At 42.1% G+C, this 19,549-nt stretch overlaps 1 protein-coding gene across 1 annotated transcript in view; it reads right to left on the minus strand.

Annotated features, from left to right (window-relative positions):
* Positions 1–19,549, minus strand: part of MAOA (monoamine oxidase A) — a 75,821-nt gene that overhangs the window by 25,892 nt on the left and 30,380 nt on the right. The window contains exons 4-5 of the mRNA XM_059049999.2: positions 2,289–2,393; positions 1,464–1,555 (exon numbers count right to left, since the gene is read on the minus strand). Of these exons, the coding sequence (XP_058905982.1) occupies positions 1,464–1,555; positions 2,289–2,393 (197 nt within the window). The remainder of the gene's footprint in view (positions 1–1,463; positions 1,556–2,288; positions 2,394–19,549) is intronic.

The raw sequence follows: 19,549 nt of genomic DNA on the forward strand, positions 1-19,549 counted from the left end.
GAAACCATTCTGCCACACCATCCACTGTTCCTGACCCCTGCATACAATATGGTTTATTCCTGAATGTATCAACCCCACACACTATCCACCCTTCCTGTCCCCCTCCATGGTTAATGGCTCACTCCTGGAAGATATCATCCTACTGCACTATACATCCTTTCTGTCTCCCCTCATGCACTATAGCTCATTCCTGGAAGACACAATCCGACCCATCCACCCTCCTATCTCCCCATCCACTGTTGCTCATTCCTGAAGATACCATCACCTCATACCATCCACTCTTCCTTTCTTTCCCATCAACTGGCTCATTCTTGGAAGATACCATCTGCACACACCACCCATCTTTCCTGTCTCCTTCCATCCACTGTGGCTCATTCCTGAAAGATACCATCCCCTCACAACATCCATTTTCTTGTTTCCCTCATCTACTAGATCATTCCTGGAATATACCACCTCCGCACACCATCCACTCTTCCTAACTCCCCCATCCACTGTTACTCATCCTGCAAGATAACACTTCCCCACACTAAACACCCTTCCTGTCTTCCCCCATTCACTATGGCACCTTCCATGAAGATTCTTAATTCCCACAGCATCCACCCTTCCTGTCTCCCCCCATCTATTATGGCTCATGCATGGAAGATACCATCCTCTCACACCATCTATCTTTCCTGTTTTCCACATCCATTAGGGTGCATTCCCGGAAGATTCCTTGCCCCAACACCATCCATCCTTCCCTGTCCTTTCCCATCCTCTGTGGCACATTCTTAGTTGATGTACTAACTCCTTGGTTTCTCTTTAAAGATTGCTTCAACAAGGAATCTCTCCTTTGCCATCAGACAGGTCAGGTTCCCAGTTTCAGTCTCTCCTAGAATTATGTAATATGTGTATAATGACAGTCTCTCCTGCTAAAAATATATCAACTCCGTGAGGTTAGGGGCCATGCCTAACAAGTTCACCACCATTCCTCAGTGCTTCATACTGTGCCTTCACATAGCAGCCCAAAAATGCTGGCTGAATGATCTGTAAGTAACTCAGCTAATAACACAGATTCTCAGTGAAAACATATAGTTTATATTTTTCATTAATATAGACTAGCCTCCCTCCAGTTCTTCTATATTTATATGAAATTACTTTAATATCTTTCCAAATTGCTTTTGTAGTTGACCTCTACATTATCTGAAAACACAATTACTTCTTTTATTGCAAAGCACACAACCGTTTCATTAAAAAAAAGTTCAGCTTCCTTCACCTACTTTTCTTCTTACGTTTTAGATTCATTTTATGTTCAATCATGCTCTGAGTGTCTAAAGGGCCCCCAAAGTTGCTACTGATGGAAAGGTCATTAAGTTTCCTCTTAACTTTTTTCCTGTAACTTATGAAGACAAACACTGCAGTTCAAGATAGGATAGGAACGATCTGAAGGGAAGATTTAAAAAAATGTTTTAAATAGTCAAGGTTACTTTGTCCAGCAGATTTTTTCGATGAGATCTTTCATGGTCATCTTATCCCATTCCTCCGCATGTGGTGCCTCCCACGGTGCATCAGCTGGAATCTGCAGAGAAAAGAAGGGCCCACATTTAGGTCTGATGGTTACTGCCCACTGCCCTGCCAAGAGGCCCTCAGGAGAACCTCTGAAAACTGGTTGCCCTGCCAAGAGGCCCTCAGGAGAACCTCTGAAAACTGGTTTCTCTGTCTATGTTGGACTGTGTGATTGGCATAGAATTCTATGTATAAACAGTGGTGGGTTTGGGATGGATAGCTCTTTGGATTCTATGCCTTAATGCTGCTGCCAAAATAATAATAATAATACATAAATATATGTATAAATTAATATGTAATTATGATGGTCAACATCATAAGTATTATTGAAAGCTAACACCCATTTTAAAACTTTGGGGAAACAAATCCTTCTCTCCTTTACTATCTCAAGTGGCATAACATACGGATAAGATCACTATAAGTAGGACTCAGGGCAAAAATATGTCACATAAATTCTCAGTGGCATAGGTTGAAAACACAGGCACACACATTAGTATCAGAGACATGTGGGTTTGAATCCTGTCCCTTGTTGTGTGGTCTTGGGGAAATTATGTAACCCCTTGGCACTGATTTTCTCCATTTGTAAAGTAGAAATACTACCAGCTTGGCAGAGTTGTTGGGTACACTGGAAATGATATGCATCAATGTCCAGAGCAATGTTCCCCGCACTGTGGAAGGATGGATACTAAACATTTGCTATTGATATTTCAGTAACAGGTCATGTGCAAGCTGCACACACACTTTACCTCCTTTCCCATGTTATCCATTGTCCTCCACAGATTGTTGTAATCCAGATAGGCAATGGGGTTCCACACTGGAGGGAAGGCACCCCGAAATGGATAAGTTCTCCCCTGTAACATTTCAAAGCAAAGGATGATACCTTAAATTAGGATGACATTCAAAAAAGTCCCAAACCAACCAGCCTAAGAGCCATTTTCAAGGAAACAGGATCCTCTACTGTGTCAAAAACATCACCTTTGATGGACAGTAAATATATTTGACCTATACAGGCCCCAAATTTCAATTAGATTAGCAATATTTCCCTGGTGTTATATTACCCGTTTTTAATTTACAGGAACTAATAGCCTTGAACTTGTTTCTACTTACATAGAACAAACAAACAAACAAACAAACAAATAAATAAAGGTAGCTCATCCTGGTATCTCATATTGATGCCACAATATTCTCAGCTCCTGAGTTCCTATCTAATCTCTTTGAAAGGATGTTGCCACTCAGATGAGAGCAGGATGATGACATGGAGGACTGTCTTTGGACCACATACAGGACTGGAATAACAAAGTGGAATATCTCAAACTATGTCTTAAGGTTCACACAGGCTAAATAAAGACTGACTAGACTATGGACCATGCCCAAAGTCAAGAATCAAAATATTAGAAATGTGGAATAATGGGCATTTGCCATTTTGGGTTGTCCAGCACCTGTTCCCCTTTCCTAGTAAGCACTTTGGTTTCTTCTTGGGAAACTGAATCTTCTCCTCTGTGAATAGATGTGTAGAAAGGACAGTCCTGGGTACCATCTCCCATTACAGAAGGCGATGGGTTAGATTCTTTCTCCCGCCTCGGCCAGGCTGTGAGTCTGTGATATGAGTTTGGCCAATCACACACTCTCAGAGGACTCTGACCCTGCAATGGGTCACCCGAGGACAGAAGAAAGTTGACTCTGGGTTCTCCTTCCCCATGGCAGCATGCTGAGCAGATGCTTCCTGCTATAAAGACCATGGTTGTGGTTCCTGCCCCTAAATTGCTAGAGTTTCCCTGGTCTCTGCCCATTCTCAAGTGTGGCCCTTTAGCCTCCCATTGATTTTGTGGGCCCTCTGATATCCTTTCAGTAAATCCTCTCTTGCGAGCCTGAGTTGGTTTCTATTGCTTGGTACCAAAACCTCCAACACAAAGAGAGCTAATTATTAGCCGCCATTTACTTTATTTCAGTTGTGTAACAGGCACTGTGCTACTGTGAGGGGAGGGTGAATCCTTAGGAAAAGAGAGCATGTCTAGATAGTTTCTAAGACTTTATTTCCTTTTTTTTTTCTTTGGTCGCACCGCACAGCTTGCAGGATCTTAGCTCTCCGACCAGGGATTGAACCTGTGCCCTCTGCAATGGAAGCACAGAGTCCTAACCACTGGACTGCTAGGGAATTCCCTTTATTTCCTAATTTAATTCCCTTTTCTTTAAAACATCTTGTAAACCTTCATAAGGTGAAAACATTGCCTATTAATACAATTTTGCACAAGATTTTCATTTTATCAAATAGAAACATATTCAATATTTGTAGAAAGCCTACTGTGTGCACTGAACAATATTAAGAGCTGGATTTTAAAAAACGGGCTAAAGCAAAACTCCTGACCATCAAGGCAGGGACATGAGACATGAGAGCATTTGCATTCATGTGCGCACACTCATACACACACACTCCAACTGAGTAAGAATATATGGCAGATATTAAGTGACAAAGAAGTAATTTTCCCTTCCACAGTAGCAAATTCAAATAACCTTGGCAGATTATGTGACCTGATTTCTTATCTGAAAATGCTATGCTGCAGTGCTCCAATATAACTTTTTAAGACTCCAAATCCTTTATCATCATCACTACCACCATCACCGCCATTATTACTAACACTTATTGAGATCTTTTTCCATGCCTGGTACTGGCCTAAGCTCTTCATGTGCGTTATCTCATGTAATGCTCACCCCAACCCTCTGGAGGCAAGAACTATTAATATTCCCATTTTATAAATGAGGAAACTAAAGCCCAGGGATATTAGCTAGAAAACAGTAGGACAGAAATTTCCTGCTCCCAAAACCCTTGCTTATAAACCTTGAGATTTCCAGCTTCCTATATGGTTGATGGAATGTTGAGATAGTTTTGTCCTAGAGACATCTTAAACTTCCTGATTAAAAGAAAGAGAACTTTGAAATGTGAAACTTATAAATCTTCCACACGTCTTTTATGTTTCTAAGGAATAAACAAGGAAACTAAGAAGCTCTGGGGTAACAGGGTCAACTTTGGAAAATGCAGAAGCATGTTCTGAGAGAAACAGGCAGACACAAAAATAACTATAGAGAGGAGAGAGACTGGGTTAAGTAATAGATCACGGGCAGCCTTCAGGACAGTTGGTTCTTGTTAGAATTCTTCCCTTAATTGAAATCGGGAAAAATCTACATGTTCCTTATGTTCAAGTAATAGTCTCATACCAAACTGATCTTCGCTTTGAAAAAAATTGTTTAAAAAAACCCTTCAATATGCTTAATCATCTGGGGACATTAAGTACTATAAAAAAATTCAACAAAATGTGTCCCACATTCCCAATGAACTTCTTCACGGGATGATACCAACCAGAATATGATTTCACACAAGGTCCTAAAGACCCCATGATCTGAGCTTTGATAAACAAAGAGAGGTGGCAGGAGAGGTGAAGAGCTCAGGGAAAGAGAAGGGTCTAGCCTGGCAATCTTTTTTAGAAATGGGAGCCATGGAATATTTTAAAAGAAGATCATAAAGGCCCACCATGACGTTAATTTTTATCCTGTTGACAGAGGCACCAAGTTGATAAAAGGATTTCATGAGTGTTTCACTCTTAGCAGTTTTGGGTTTTTCTACTCTTTTTTTCTGGGGAGGGGGCTACGTTGGGTCTTTGTTGCTGCGTGCGGGCTTTCTCTAGTTGCGGTGAGTGGGGCCTACTCTTCGTTGAGGTGCGTGGGCTTCTCACTGCAGTGGCTTCTCTTGTTGCAGAGCACGGGCTCTACTAGGCACGTGGGCTCAGTAGCTGTGGCTCGCAGGCTCTAGAGTGCAGGCTCAGTAGTTGTGGCACACGGGCTTAGTTGCTCCGCGGCATGTGGGATCTTCCCGGACCAGGGCTCAAGCCCGTGTCCCCTGCATTGGCAGGGAGATTCTTAACCACTGCGCCACCAGGGAAGCCCTGGCTTCTCTACTTTTATTCCACAGAAAAATCTAAATTTGCTAAAGAAATGCATGTATGTGGGAACAGGCACGAACCTCTTTCTTTCTCACAAGCCCCTGGAAGGCTTATTTCCTCCATGGCCTGCGTCTAAACTAAACAACCCAAGACTACTTTTTGCATGTATAAATCTAAAGTAGGACAATGGGAGGGCCTGGAGACGGCTCTTGGTTGGGTGAGAACTGCTTTCGAACAGACCTTCTCAGTATCTGAAATGTGATTCTATATAGTTTTCTCACAAAAGTGTCAGCTGTTTTGCAATCCTAAACCACTTCTCAGCAAGAAATGCCTTTAAGACCTAAGAGTGTGAGGCAGGGTCTCCTGGAATACTTCCACATGGCTACTGCTCTTTAAAAATGAAAATTAAAAAAAAATCTTGGGTAAAAGTCATGTTCTATTTTGTGCCTATACTATGAAACCTTCCTACCCTTACTAAGTGGCCTTTAATCTCTAAAATGTCTTTGACACAGCAGAAGTTGATGTCGAGCAGAATACAGTGTTCCTGGAATTGTGCCCCCAATACTTAAGTTCCTTTGAGAAACCACACCTTCAGTCTACCAGTGTTCATAATAAAGGGAGACTATTGCCAGGAGAGGACAGTTTGTTTTTTTAAAAATTTAATTTATTTTATTTCTTGGATGCCCGCCCAATAGGGCAGGGGAAGGGCGTTCTTAACACACTGATGCTACTGAGCAAGCTATTTTATGTTATTAACATTTTATTATGAAATATGCCATATGTGATAAAAATAGCTTAAAGAGGAATAAGAGAAATGAACAACCATGTGCACACCATCCAATTTGAGAAGTGTGATATCATCAGAAATTTAGAAGTACACCATGTGCTTCTCCCCATCACGTCCAGCTTCCTCTGCACAAGAGGGAGCCACTGTAGTGAATTTTGTGTTTACCATTCCTTTTCTTTTCTTCCATCTGCCCTGTATGCATACATAGATGACACACTGTTTTGTTTTGCCTATTTTTGAGCTTTCTATAAATGGACTAAGACACACACTAATGTCCATGGTGGAGCAGTGAAAATGAATAAACTGTGAACAACACCAATCAACACGGATGTATGGATATCTTTAAAATATGTTGGTGCAGGAATTCTCTGGCAGTCCAGTGGTTAGGACTCGGCGCTGTCACTACCGGGGCCCCAGGTTCAATCCCTGGTTGGGGACTAAGATCCCACAAGCCGTGCAGCGTGGCAAAAAAAAAAAAAAAAAAAATGTTGGTGAAAGAAGCAAGTCAAAGAATACATGTAGTATGAGTCCATTTATATAAAGCTCAAAAATAAAGAGAGGACAGTTTGTAGCTCCCACATCATTCTTTATTGTTGGTCCTATAAGATAAGCCAGCAAGTAGCATTCACCGATTGGCATGTTGGAGAATTTCAGCTCTCTGTACTTTTATAGTTTAGTTAAACAAAAGGAAATGAGTGTTGGGACTTCCCTGGTAGTGCAGTGGTTAAGAATCCACCTGCCAATGCAGGGGACACAGGTTCGAGCCCTGGTCCGGGAAGATCCCACATGCCGTGGAGCAACGAAGCCCACGTGTCACAACTACTGAGCCTGCACTCTACAGCCCGTGAGCCACAACTACTGAAGCCCGTGCGCCTAGAGCCCGTGCTCCGCAACAAGAGAAGCCACTGCAATGAGAAGCCCGTGCACCACAACGAAGAGTAGTCCCCGCTTGCCGCAACTAGAGAAAGCCTATGCGCAGCAACGAAGACCCAATGCAGCCAAAAATAAATAAATAAATTTATATTTAAAAAAAGGAAATGAATGGTATTAAAGAATATCATAGGCCAGGGAGGAAAGCTGCCAAATATTTTTCTTTAATCATCTTGAAAATAAAACAGATATGTTCTGCATTGATTTAGGAACATGTCTGCCCAAACCATATGAATTCCTTGGCACCCTTCTAGTTCCACTGTTTTGTGACAGGCCTGTAAGAGAAATCTTCTGGTGGTTTATTTTCTATAGTTCATAAAAATGCTTTAAATAAAGAAATCATCTAAAAAGAGACCCATTAAATAAGATCGTGTTGTAGTAGTAGTTAAAAAAATCATCTTCTTCCTCTTTCCATATGCAGGTAGACAAACCCTTTTCAAACATTATACATAGTGCTACTTTACCCAGAAAAAGCCATCATAATCGACATGGAAACATCTATCCTATCTTTTTTTTTTGGCCATGTCACGAGGCTTGTGGGATCTTAGTTCCCCAGGGACCAGGGATTGAACCTGGGCCCTCCACAGTTAGAGTGCCGGAGTTCTAACCACTGGACTACCGGGGAATTCCCATATCCTATCTTAATGTATTGGTTCTCCCAAGTGGCCATCTGGTTCCTCTGTTCTTCTTTGCAAGACCCTTTCTTCTCTCATCTACTGACTCCACCAGGATCTGATGCTCAGCCTTCCTTGGCCCACCCATTTCCCTGGGGAACTCATCCATCGTCTGGATTTATTATTATTATATTTGCACAGTCTCATGGTTTGCATTTTTCATGCCTCTTCTCCCTCTATACCTCTCACACAGAGTCAAGGGCTCGCAGCACATTCCTAAATTCATGACCTGATTTTCATCTTATGCTCAGTCCCCTCTCTTAGGACTTGTACAGCTAAAACAACGGGCACTTGAGTTGTGCAATCTCATCCCTGGAAAAACAGAACCATTACACTCAGGTATAAATAATGCCATAACATCAAGAATAAAAGGTTTCAAATGCATTGGTATGCCATCTTTCCCAAGGGACTCTAGGTATATACAGACACTACAAACAAACTATTTCATATAGAAATAATATGAGTTCCTCTGGATGCTCTTGGGTAAGTAAAGATAACTGAGAGGGCATTGAAAAAAATATTTTTCCTCTTTCACAAATGCCATTAACTCAGGAGAACTAGGCAGTTAGAAAAAAGATGAAAATATTACACTGTGAGGATGAGTGGCTGTTTTTCTTTAACAGCTTTATTAAGATATCATTCACATCTCTATAATCCATCCATTTGAAGTGTACAATGCAATGCTTTTTAGTATATTCACAGAGTTGTGAAACCATCACCACAGCTAATTTTAGAACATTTTCATCACCCCAAGAAGGAACCCTTACTCGTTAAAAGTCACTCTCCATTCTCTCCTACCCCATTTCGAAGAACTGCCAAACTATTTTGCAAAGCAGCTGCCACCCTTTTACATTCCCACCAGCAGTGTATGAAGGTTCCAATATCTCCATATCCTTGTCGACACTTGTTATTGTCTGTCTTTCTGATTCCAGTCATCCTGGTGGATGCAAAGTGGTATCTCATTGTGGTTTGGACTTGCATTTCCCTGATGACTAATGATAGCCAAAAGTCAAATCTGGCTTGGTGAGTGGAAGGTCATATTGTTGAGCCCATACATTGTCTCTGTCCTTGATGCCATGGCCACTTTGTATGTGGGCCCACTGAGCAAGTGACAGTAGAAAGATATGGTGTGATGGCTTTGTACTGTGTCAACTTGTTCAGGCTGAACTGGATTTCCCAGAATTTTCTTTCCTATATATTTCTGGTTAGGGTCACAAGAGAGATTCTTACGGGAAATTTACAGAGTAAAAGTGAAGCAGCCACTCATTTTGTAGTTCACACACGTTACTGCTGATTTTCATGGCACAAGATAGCGTCTGGGCCTCCAACTACTCCACCCTTCTGGGATCCTCCTTCAGCTTCTACAACTCCTAGACCTGGTATATGTATTTAGCTCTATGATGAAGGGTCCTGGCTTCTGCAAGACATCCACAGTATCAAGATCAGAGGCAACAAAGACTGTCCTGGACTCCAGCTCACTCTTGTGGGTTCCAGCTTGTTCTTGCTTTCCTCTATCATACCTCTATCTTCCCTTCCTGACTGCCTGCCCTTCAAGCCCCAGCATCAGATGCAAAGACAAGAGCCTTACAAAGACTCCCACAATTAGGTAAGGCCAAATCCCTATAATAAATCCTTTAATAGTTTTGCTTATCTCACTGAACTTTGACTGATTATCCTAAGGATGGATCATCTTGCACCTGATTATTAAAGCTTACTCTGCAGCAGATGCCCAATGGTCAGCATTCAACATGGGACACAAGGGCAACTCCAGCCAGTGAGGGACAAGGATAAATTATCTCAGCTTCTCTGTTCTTCATGGGGCAATTCTTTGGCACATTCCACACAGTTCCTCAGGGAGAACTAGGGGGAATTGAGCCTCAGTTGCCCACAACTGTAACGACTCATTAACCCTTTATTGGCATTTATTCCCTTCCCTCCTATAACACTGTCTTCAGGCTCTATATCTGGAGGTTGGTAAAGTGCTATACTGAGATCCCTTGGATATTCTGAGTGATATACACTCCTATAGAGAATCTGGGGGGAAATGTGTCTTATACCGAAGTCTACCTAAGTTGATATTGGTGTTTGATGTGTATAGTACTTGAGTAGAATAGCTGAGACATTAGAGGGTAGGTGGACAGACCCTTTTGAGAACTTTTTCTTTGGGGACCTAGAGTTTTTAGGGAAAGGTACTCTTCACTGTTACCAGATTTGATCTAGAAAAATCAGTATCACTATCTCTAGTGAGAATGAAGGGGCTTTGGTCCCAGTAGAGTAGTGGTTCTCAACCAGGAGTGATTTTGCTCCCCAGGTTATATTTGGCAATGTCTGGAGAAAGTTTGCGTTGTCACAACTGGATGGGGGATGCTGCTAGGTATCCTACAATGCACAGGACAGCCCCATTACAACAAAGAATTATCCAGTTCCAAAAGTCAATAGTGCCCTGGTTGAGAAACCCTGCTGTAGAGTAACATATAAATGTGAGTGAGTATACTAATTTTTCTGGAATCCTACCCTTTCCATTTGCAAGATTCCTGGATTTGTAGCAGAAGTTGCCTCAGAATAACTCAGGGTGCAGGGTATAGGGATCCTGCCATCAGGCCTACTAAATTAGGGGTGTGTGGCCAGGCTATCTATGTTTTTAACAAATCCCAGGTAATCCTAATGTTCACTAAAGCTTGGGTCTTATCACATTATAGTGTTTGTATAAAATTCCTCTTATTCATTTAGCTATGCATGTTGTCAAATTATTTGAATAAAGAAAAGTAAAAATAAAAATACCTATACCATTTCTTTTTAATCCTTATCTTTAGTAAACTTCAAAAAAGACTAAAGGAAATGGGGACTTCCCTGATGGTCCAGTGGTTAAGACACCGCACTCCCAATGCAGGGGGCCTGGGTTCAGTCCCTGGTCAGGGAACTACAGCCTGCATGCTGCAACTAGTGGAGCCCACATGCCACAACTAAAGGAGCCCACATGCCACAACTGAGACACAGTGCAGCCAAATAAATAAATAAATATTTTTTTAAAACTTAAAAAAAAAAAGACTAAAGGAAATGATGATTTCTGTTATGGCTGTCCATTTTCTTCATTAATATTTATTTCCTCTTAAATCTTTTTCTTAAAAAATCATTTAGTTACTTTACTCTTCTTCCTTACATTTTTGATTTTACTATGCCTGGATTCCATGTCTGATTTCTCTTGCTTTTCACTGCTCCAAGGCAAAAATCTTGTGATCATAATAAGTGAGATGCATCATAGGGTGGTACATTTGGACAGCTTTTGATAAATTTAGCAAGTTCACTATGTCTTTGAAGATATTCAGAGGTCCACATTATATATATATTAAGGTTTTTTTTTTTTTTTTTTTTTTGTGGTATGCGGGCCTCTCACCGTTGTGGCCTCTCACATTGCAGAGCACAGGCTCAGCTGCCATGGCTCACGGGCCCAGCCGCTCCGCGGCATATGGGATCCTCCCGGACCGGGGCACAAACCCGTGTCCCCTGCACCGGCAGGCGGACTCTCAACCACTGCACCACCAGGGAAGCTCGTATTAAGTTTTTAATATATATGTAGGTGTACAGTAGGCATACCTTTGTTTTCTTATGCTTCACTTTATTGCACTTCACAGATGCTGTGTATTTTTTTTTTTTTTTTACAAATTGAAGGTTTATGGCAACCCTGTGTTGTCAGATGATGGTTAGCACTTTTCAGCAAAAAAATATTTTTAAATTAAAGTACGTACTTTTTAAAAAATACATAATGCTCTTTCACACTTAATAGACTACAGTATAGTGTAAACATAACTCATATGCACTGGGAAACAAATTTATGTGGCTCACTTTATTGTGATATTCACTTTATTGCAGTGGTCTAGAACAGAACCTGCGGTAACTCTGAGGTATGCCTGTGTGTGTGTGTGTGTGTGTGTGTGTGTGTGTGTGTGTGTGTGTGTGTGTATACTTTGGTTAAACCCAGCTGGTACCTGGCAGAGGCAGAGTTCATGTCTCCACGCTTTTGGTTCCGGCTTCCCCGGCCCCTACCTCTGTGCCTCAGTCTCCATGTTAGAAAGATTGGACCTGCAGTGCCACTGAGCTGGATCCTCCATCGAGAGCCCATTAGGATGTGCTTCTAGGCCTGGAGGTTGTAGGCATGAGTGAATATTGATCTGAGAGAGACATGGTCCCAAAGATCTCACCTAGCTGCCTAGGTCGGAAACCACTTCAGCTTCCTCTGATGCGCTAGAGCACTTTGTTCATTGCCCATGGCACTTTGCCATTTTCTACAATGTATTAAACGAAATTAAGTACATGTCTTACCTTCTGGATTAGTCTCAACACACCTGATAAGAAGGACTACGCCTCATTTCCTACATCGCCTTGTAAATACCAAGGTTCTAAGAAATGCTTATTAAATGAAGGAATAAAAAGAAGAGTGGATTCTTGATTTTTTATAGCCCATCTCGTATCACATCTAGTTCCCCCAGGCCCCAGAAAGGGTCCACTGTCTTTCTACACAAATGACCCCCTCTTTTCCCACCTCAGACAAGACCTTCGAATGAATGCTAATTTTGCACTGATTTTTCCTTATCAATTCATGGGCATACCTTTTCTAAAATAGCCATAATCAATACTACCATCAAATTTACTAGAATGCACTATGTGTAAGGTGTGAAGGGAATGGAAAGATGGAAGACTCACTTTCTCAGGGAACCTAACCCCTAAAACCATTTTCTATGTCTTCATTTCTCACTCTGATCTTTCTGGGTGCTATATGAAAATGAGTTCCACGGTCACAAATCTGGGGAATCCTGGTTTATAGTTAAACAGCTTTTTTTTTTTAAACTGCTGGTCCTCATAAGACTCCTAATTTGCTAATGGACATCTTGGCTCTCAAAGATAGGGTTAGAATATGGAGCAATTCCAAAATTTATCTGACCAACAAACCTCCTCTTTTGCAAAGCACTTTTGGGATTAATATTGCTTGGAAAAGATTCCCTTAGGCATGCTTTCTTCATATTCTGGCTAGCACTGGTAGGGGCCTGAGAGAACACAGGAAAACATAGGCTAGAAAGAAGACCTACAGTAACCAGAATATTTTCCAAATGCTACAAATGGGAATAAATTCTCACACATACCTCTCCTGCACAAAAGGGTACATCATCCCACAATACTGAGTCAAATAGGAGAAATCAAACGAAGTTGTTAGGGGAACCACTGACCGAAACTGCCTGCCCTGGCCAGGCACCATAGTAACCACTTGCATGAGTTACCTTACAGCAGGAGGTCCTGGTAAGGAACGCAGAACTAACAAGCTACCACCAACTAGAAGAATTCGGGAAAGGTCAAAAGGAGAGAGGAAATGCCAGTCTGCATGGCCTACCGTCTTCCCAGAATCCTTCTCGCTGGAATCCATCTTGGCTGAGCGATGCACGCGCCACCAGGAAGGACCCTGAGTCAGAATGATGAGCCAGAGACAACCAGAAACTAACCCCATCACCATAAAACCCAAGACTGTGAGTCACGTGACAGAGCAGTTCTCCTGGGTTCCCTTACCCTCCTGCTCTTGGCCCGGCGCCCCTTCCCAATAAAGTCTCTTGCTTTGTCAGCATGTGTGTCTCCTTGGACAACTCATTTCTGAGTGTTAGACAAGAGCTCACTCTCGGGCCCTGGAAGGAGTCCCCTTTCCTGCAACAAAATCACTTGTACATCTAGCTAAAACTGCAAGTGCTTTGTGCTGAGTCTCAGGTCTGGGCTCTGCCCCCTTGGAACAGGGCAGTACAGAGGAAAAATACATCAGAGCAGGTGGAGAGGGTCCAGGGCAAAGCAGAACTTCTTGCCAGAGAGGCTGTTAACTGAAAGCATTCACTTTGTGTATCCCAGTGACCAGGCAGATGCAGCCCTGCCCCTCTATAGGATGGAGTTACCTCAGTGATGGCTCGTGCGATCACAATGGTAGAGATGTGATAAGGGCTTGCACTGGGAGGAAGGGTGGACCAGCAGCCATAAGATTCTTAGCACAATTTTCCCAACGTTTGGACATCAGAAAAGTATTTTTTTAATATGCTACAGATTGGGGGAAAGTCACAGATACTCAGGACTTCTTGGGTGGGTGTCCAAATAATTATGTAGATTAGCGAGTGACTGCACCCATGTCCGTGTCTCAGGGTTTCCTTTTATCACCTGCTGCTGGTCAGGAAGTGCGAGCCAGTAGTGATTTCTTCCCATGTCTCTAAAGCCTGATGCTTTTTTCAGAGACATTTATCTGTTGGATATGGCTGTGGAAACTAGGCCACTGGGTACTTTGGCAAACACACAAAATTAAATCTCAACCTAAGGTTCACTGTGTATCGTTTGAGTCTGACAAATTACAAGAGAGCTATGGGAATGAAAGCAAATGGACTAATAGTTCGGTAATTATTTTCTTTGTGTGAAAAACCTGATATGAGTAAAGTCTTTTAAATGAAAAGGACCCAGTTCAACAGCTTTTGGGATCAAAGTGTTGATTACATTTAACTATAATTAACACTCAAATTTTCTGTGATTCCACCTAGAATTTTCTTCTTCTAGTTGCACTAAACCCAAGCATAAGGCAAAAAATAAAATGAAGTGCTATGAAAACAATACTGGGCTGTCCAGATATAAAGTATCAACATTATTTCCATTATTTGTCTCTTTTCAGTTCCAAGTTCTGTGTCTGCGAAGGTTAATTATCAGCTAGGCTTTCACATCTGTCTGTCATCTGTCTGTCTGTCTCTCTCTTTCTCACTCACTTCTGTAGGACCTTGAACCAAATACTTGCATTCTTACAACTTTCTCCTATCTCTAAAGTAAGAATAACTGTCCCTAAAACTCTGAGATCCACTAGGTTTTCAAAAGGTATTCGTTCATTGAGTTTGATACACAAGCGAAAAAGCTAGGAGTCCACACCTGAGACAGAAGGCTATATAGTAGCATCGATCTTGTTAAGTGGCAGGACAGGGCAATGACAGGAAAGACTTTCTGGCAGGGTCAGTGGGACAAGAGAACTTCCCTTCTTCAGGAGGCCCAGAATGGACAAGATATGGGATTTGAAACTGAGCAAGACCCTGTGGGGGTCCTCCCTGTAACAAATCCTTCCCATGGCCCCATTTCTACTTCATAGGAAATAGGCTTCATTCAGCCTCCTAGACCTTCCCTAGGTTCCAAAGGGCAGATTCAAACAGTTGCTAATGAGGGAAGGAAGGGGGATGTAGAAACAAAGGAGGAGCAGTCAAGAAACAATAGTGCATACTGAGCCTGCGCTCTAGAGCCTGCGAGCCACAACTACTGAGCCTGTGTGCCACAACTACTGAAGCCCGTGCGCCTAGAGCCCGTGCTCTGCAACAAGAGAAGCCACCGCAATGAGAAGACCGTGCACCACAAGGAACAGTAACCGCCGCATGCTGCAACTAGAGAAAGCCCGTGCAGCAACAAAGACCCAACGCAGCCAAAAATAAATTAAATGAATAAATAAATTATATATATGCTAAAAAAAAAGAAACAATAGTGCAGCCATGAAAGCAGGGTTCTAGTTCCTGCTCAAGGAATATACATAACAATATCTTTGAGTATTTCTGCAGGAACTAAGGTCCCCACCCAGGTGGAGGATGCTAACTTCAGGCTGAGCAGGAGATGGCCGGAGCACCGCCCTGTTACCTCACCACCCACCAATCAGGAGAAAGTCACACACCCTACAGCCCTCACTCTAAATTTTGCCTATAAAAGCTTCTACCCAAAAACCATTGGGGAGTTCGGGATTTTTGAGCACAAACCACCATTCTCCTTGCTTGGCCCTGCCATCAACATTTCTCTGCCCCAAACTCCAACGTTTCAATTTGTTTGGCCTCACCGTGCATTGGGCCCTGGAACTTGCGTTTGGTAACAGATTCATAGGACATTAGGGTTTTTTTTGTTTTTTGTTTTTCTTGCGGTACGCGGGCCTCTCACTGTTGTGGCCCCTCCCGCCGCGGAGCACCAGCTCCGGACGCACAGGCTCAGTGGCCATGGCTCACGGGCCGAGCCTCTCCGCGGCATGTGGGATCCTCCCGGACCGGGGCACGAACCCGTGTCCCCTGCGTCGGCAGGCGGACTCTCAACCACTGCGCCACCAGGGAAGCCCTGTTAGGGGGTTTTTAAAGGTTTCAACTATTAGAAGGCTACTCTGCAAAAGTTTATGATTAAGCCTTTTGGTTGGGGTATTTGGGTGTGTGCTTTGAGGTGGGAGTAGGGGCTACAGAGGGAGGAAGTAGAAAGCAAGGACGGGGGAGGCTGGGGGAGATATGAACCTCAAACTGGCAACTACATTCTAACCTGAAAGGTCAGAACCTCTAGGAGTTGCGTAATCACAGAGACTAGAGCAGTTTCTCTTGAGGAAGGTGCTTTTATGTTTCATCCTATTCACAAAGTTCTTTTTGCCATTAACCAAAATGCCAGGGCCCCACTTGAGGAGGTGATCGAAAAGTTCCACAGCCTCAGTGAGAGAAATGCTTTGTGTCTGACCTAATCCCCTTTCTATGCTGCCAGTGAAGGCCAGTCCAAGGCAGGTGGGTGACTTTAGACTACTTCTCAATGAATGGCTAGAAAATGCCTTCTGTAGTGAATTACTTCTTATTAAAAATGAATGAAAGGAAGATGAAAAGCATTCTGTGGATGGTAGCACAACAATATGAATGTACTTACTGTCGCCGAATTGTCCACTAAGTATGGTTAAGATGGCAACTTTTATGTCTATTTTATCACAGTTTAAAAAAAATAAATGAAAGGGGAAAATCGAATCATCAACCTGACTTTGCTATATATTGGGCTGTCACTTCAACTGAGTAGAAACTTCATTCTCTAGAAACTAAATCTGAGATTTACTCCTGAAAGTTTATAGAAAAAAGAAAGGAGCCTTTGAGAGAAAATGGCTAATGCTGACCTAGCTTTCTAAACAGTACAAGGCTTTAAGAGTAATTTCTGTCATTAAGCTTTCCTATGATCCACAGGAAGTAAATGAAGTCTTTTAAAAATGGAGAGGAGGGCTTCCCTGGTGGCGCAGTGGTTGGGGGTCCTCCTGCCAATGCAGGGGACACGGGTTCGAGCCCCGGTCTGGGAAGATCCCACATGCCACGGGGCAGCTGGGCCCGTGAGCCACAACTACTGAGCCTGTGCGTCTGGAGCCTGTGCTCCGCCGCAAGAGAGGCCGCGACGGTGAGAGGCCTGCGCACCATGATGAAGAGTGGCCCCCGCTTGCCACAACTAGAGAAAGCCCTCTCACAGAAACGAAGACCCAACACAGCCCAAAATAAATAAATAAATAAAAATAAATTTATTAAAAATGGAGAGGAAAAAAAGAATGGAAGTTACTAGCAACTGTTTTTTACAAGCTATGTCTATATATCTTTATACTGAATACTTGATAGATTAGAGTAAAAATATATAAACATTTTGAGTTTCTCTGCTTTTAAAATCCTATACATAATTATAGTTTAGAGAAAAAAAATCCCTTTTGTATTACTTCATTTCTATGATCAACAAAGAATTTTTTATCTTGAACACAGGCCCATTACCACTTGGCTGTCCTTACCTAATTGTCTTTCTTCATCTGCTACTCTGACTTATACAAATTACTTTAAATCCTCTTTTTTCTTTTTTAAACCAGGCAGAGTATAATGGCATAAAATAAAATGCTCTTATCTAGATCATACTTTGATTATTAAGTTTACATAAGTCACTTATGAAAAAGAATATACAGCCAACAATTCCAAGCCATGCCCCAGGCCTCTAGTCTTAGTATTTTAACACAATAATAGAATCCATCTTCTTCAGCCTGCTGAGCCTAACTGGGCTGGCCTCAGGGCTTCTCAGGAGTCAAGCGCTCACTGAAGGCCAGAGGGGGACCAGATCTATGGCTCAGGATACAAGAGAAGAGGCCACTCTGGTGAACAGTACCACATATGACTCCTAGGCACACCCACTCCCCTCCAACCGCTGGAGTCCACAGGAACCCTTACAGCCAAAGTAGCATCTTAGGACTCCAAAGCCTGTTGGGGTAAGATGATTCTTGTCATATCTTGGAGCAGTTTATTAAAGGGGTTCACAAGTTAACTCTGCTCACAGAATAAGGAACGATGTGATATAACTCACAGAACCTGGGCTCAAGAGATGGAAAGCCTCACTTGGGCTCCTAATCTCTCTGAGCCTCAGTTTTCTCATTTGTAAGATGGGAGAAATAATGCTTATTACCTCAAAGGATCATTGGGAAGCTCAAATGAGGTAACACAGGTATAGGCACATTACAGATGGAAGGCAACACCAATGCATGGAGCCAAGAGGGATGAATTTAGGTGATTAAAAGAAAGACGCGACAATCAACATCCCTACAAGAGCCTAACACCTTCGGCTTCTTGAGTTTCCTACTGAGAGGGGTTGAAAGTCAAAGTGTAATTTTCTTTGACAAAAGAAAAGAGTTCTATGAGTTGGTATGGACAGGTGTTAAAAGCAGCTTCAAAATATGTTGTCCCCAATCCAAAGGAAACACCCTATTAGAAGCAAGAGGTCAAAGACGCGGTTATATCTGGCAAGCATTAAGACAAACTGATAAAAAATACATCCTCTGCTTTCAATACAGCCTACTGGCTAAAACAAAGTTCACCTCTTAGCAACAACAAAAAAATTACTTAGTATTCCAGAACACACACGTTCTGAAAAGCCTGTGATTTCAATCGTTGGCATAGAAACATGGAGTAAATGGCTGTGGGAAGAACAGAACCAATACTCGGAAAAACTGCTTGCCGAGCTGTTACTATCAGGAAAGCCTATGTTGTTTTAAATAAATCTTTATCACACCATTCTCTAAAAACAAATGTGTGGTCTATTATTTATAGTCTTGATTTTTATTTAGAGAGGATGTGAAAAGCAGGGAGAAAGTGAGAATGCATGAAAATGTCAATATCTCCTTTAAAGTACTTCCTGCAAAATGCCTTGCTCCATCTCTGGCAGTGTTCTCCCTCTTGACACCCTACCTACATTATTATGATCTGGAGGAACCCATGGAAAGAAAAAAAAAAGAGGAATCAAGTATTTCTTTCTTCTTCTCCAAGACCTGGCACTGCTAAATTTAACAGTCTCCACAACTCAATGAAACTAACTCATAAAACGATCGCAATGATGGTGCATCTTCTTTACTAATGCAAGTAATCAATCAATCGATCCAAGAGGCATTCAAGTCCACCTGCTTCCTTTACACTTTCCAAAAGAAAAGAATCCATAGAGAACATTTTAAACATATCTAGCTGACACCACTTCAAAGCCACCTTTTAGGTTAAAGACATGATTAATTTATATTAATTTCACAAATCAGATGTAGTCTCCGAAATAAAGCCATATTGAATTCACAACATTCATAAAACCTGCTCACTGTAGGAACCAGTGAAGAACCCGATTACCTGAGAATCAGGATCTACTAAACCAGAATTAGAATAGAGATTCCATTCACAAGATCTCCTCCCTTGAGATGGCAAGCTCCATGTGAGCAGAAACTTGGATCATGTATCCACCACTGTATTTCCAGCCTACAACAATATCTGGTACAGAGTTGATTGTCCAATAATGACTTACTGAAACAGTGAATGAATTTAGCATAACCTTATGAACCTTCTAAAACTGAAGCAGATAGACTT

This window comes from Kogia breviceps, chromosome X (genome assembly GCF_026419965.1).
Source record: "Kogia breviceps isolate mKogBre1 chromosome X, mKogBre1 haplotype 1, whole genome shotgun sequence".
Taxonomy (NCBI): domain Eukaryota; kingdom Metazoa; phylum Chordata; class Mammalia; order Artiodactyla; family Physeteridae; genus Kogia; species Kogia breviceps.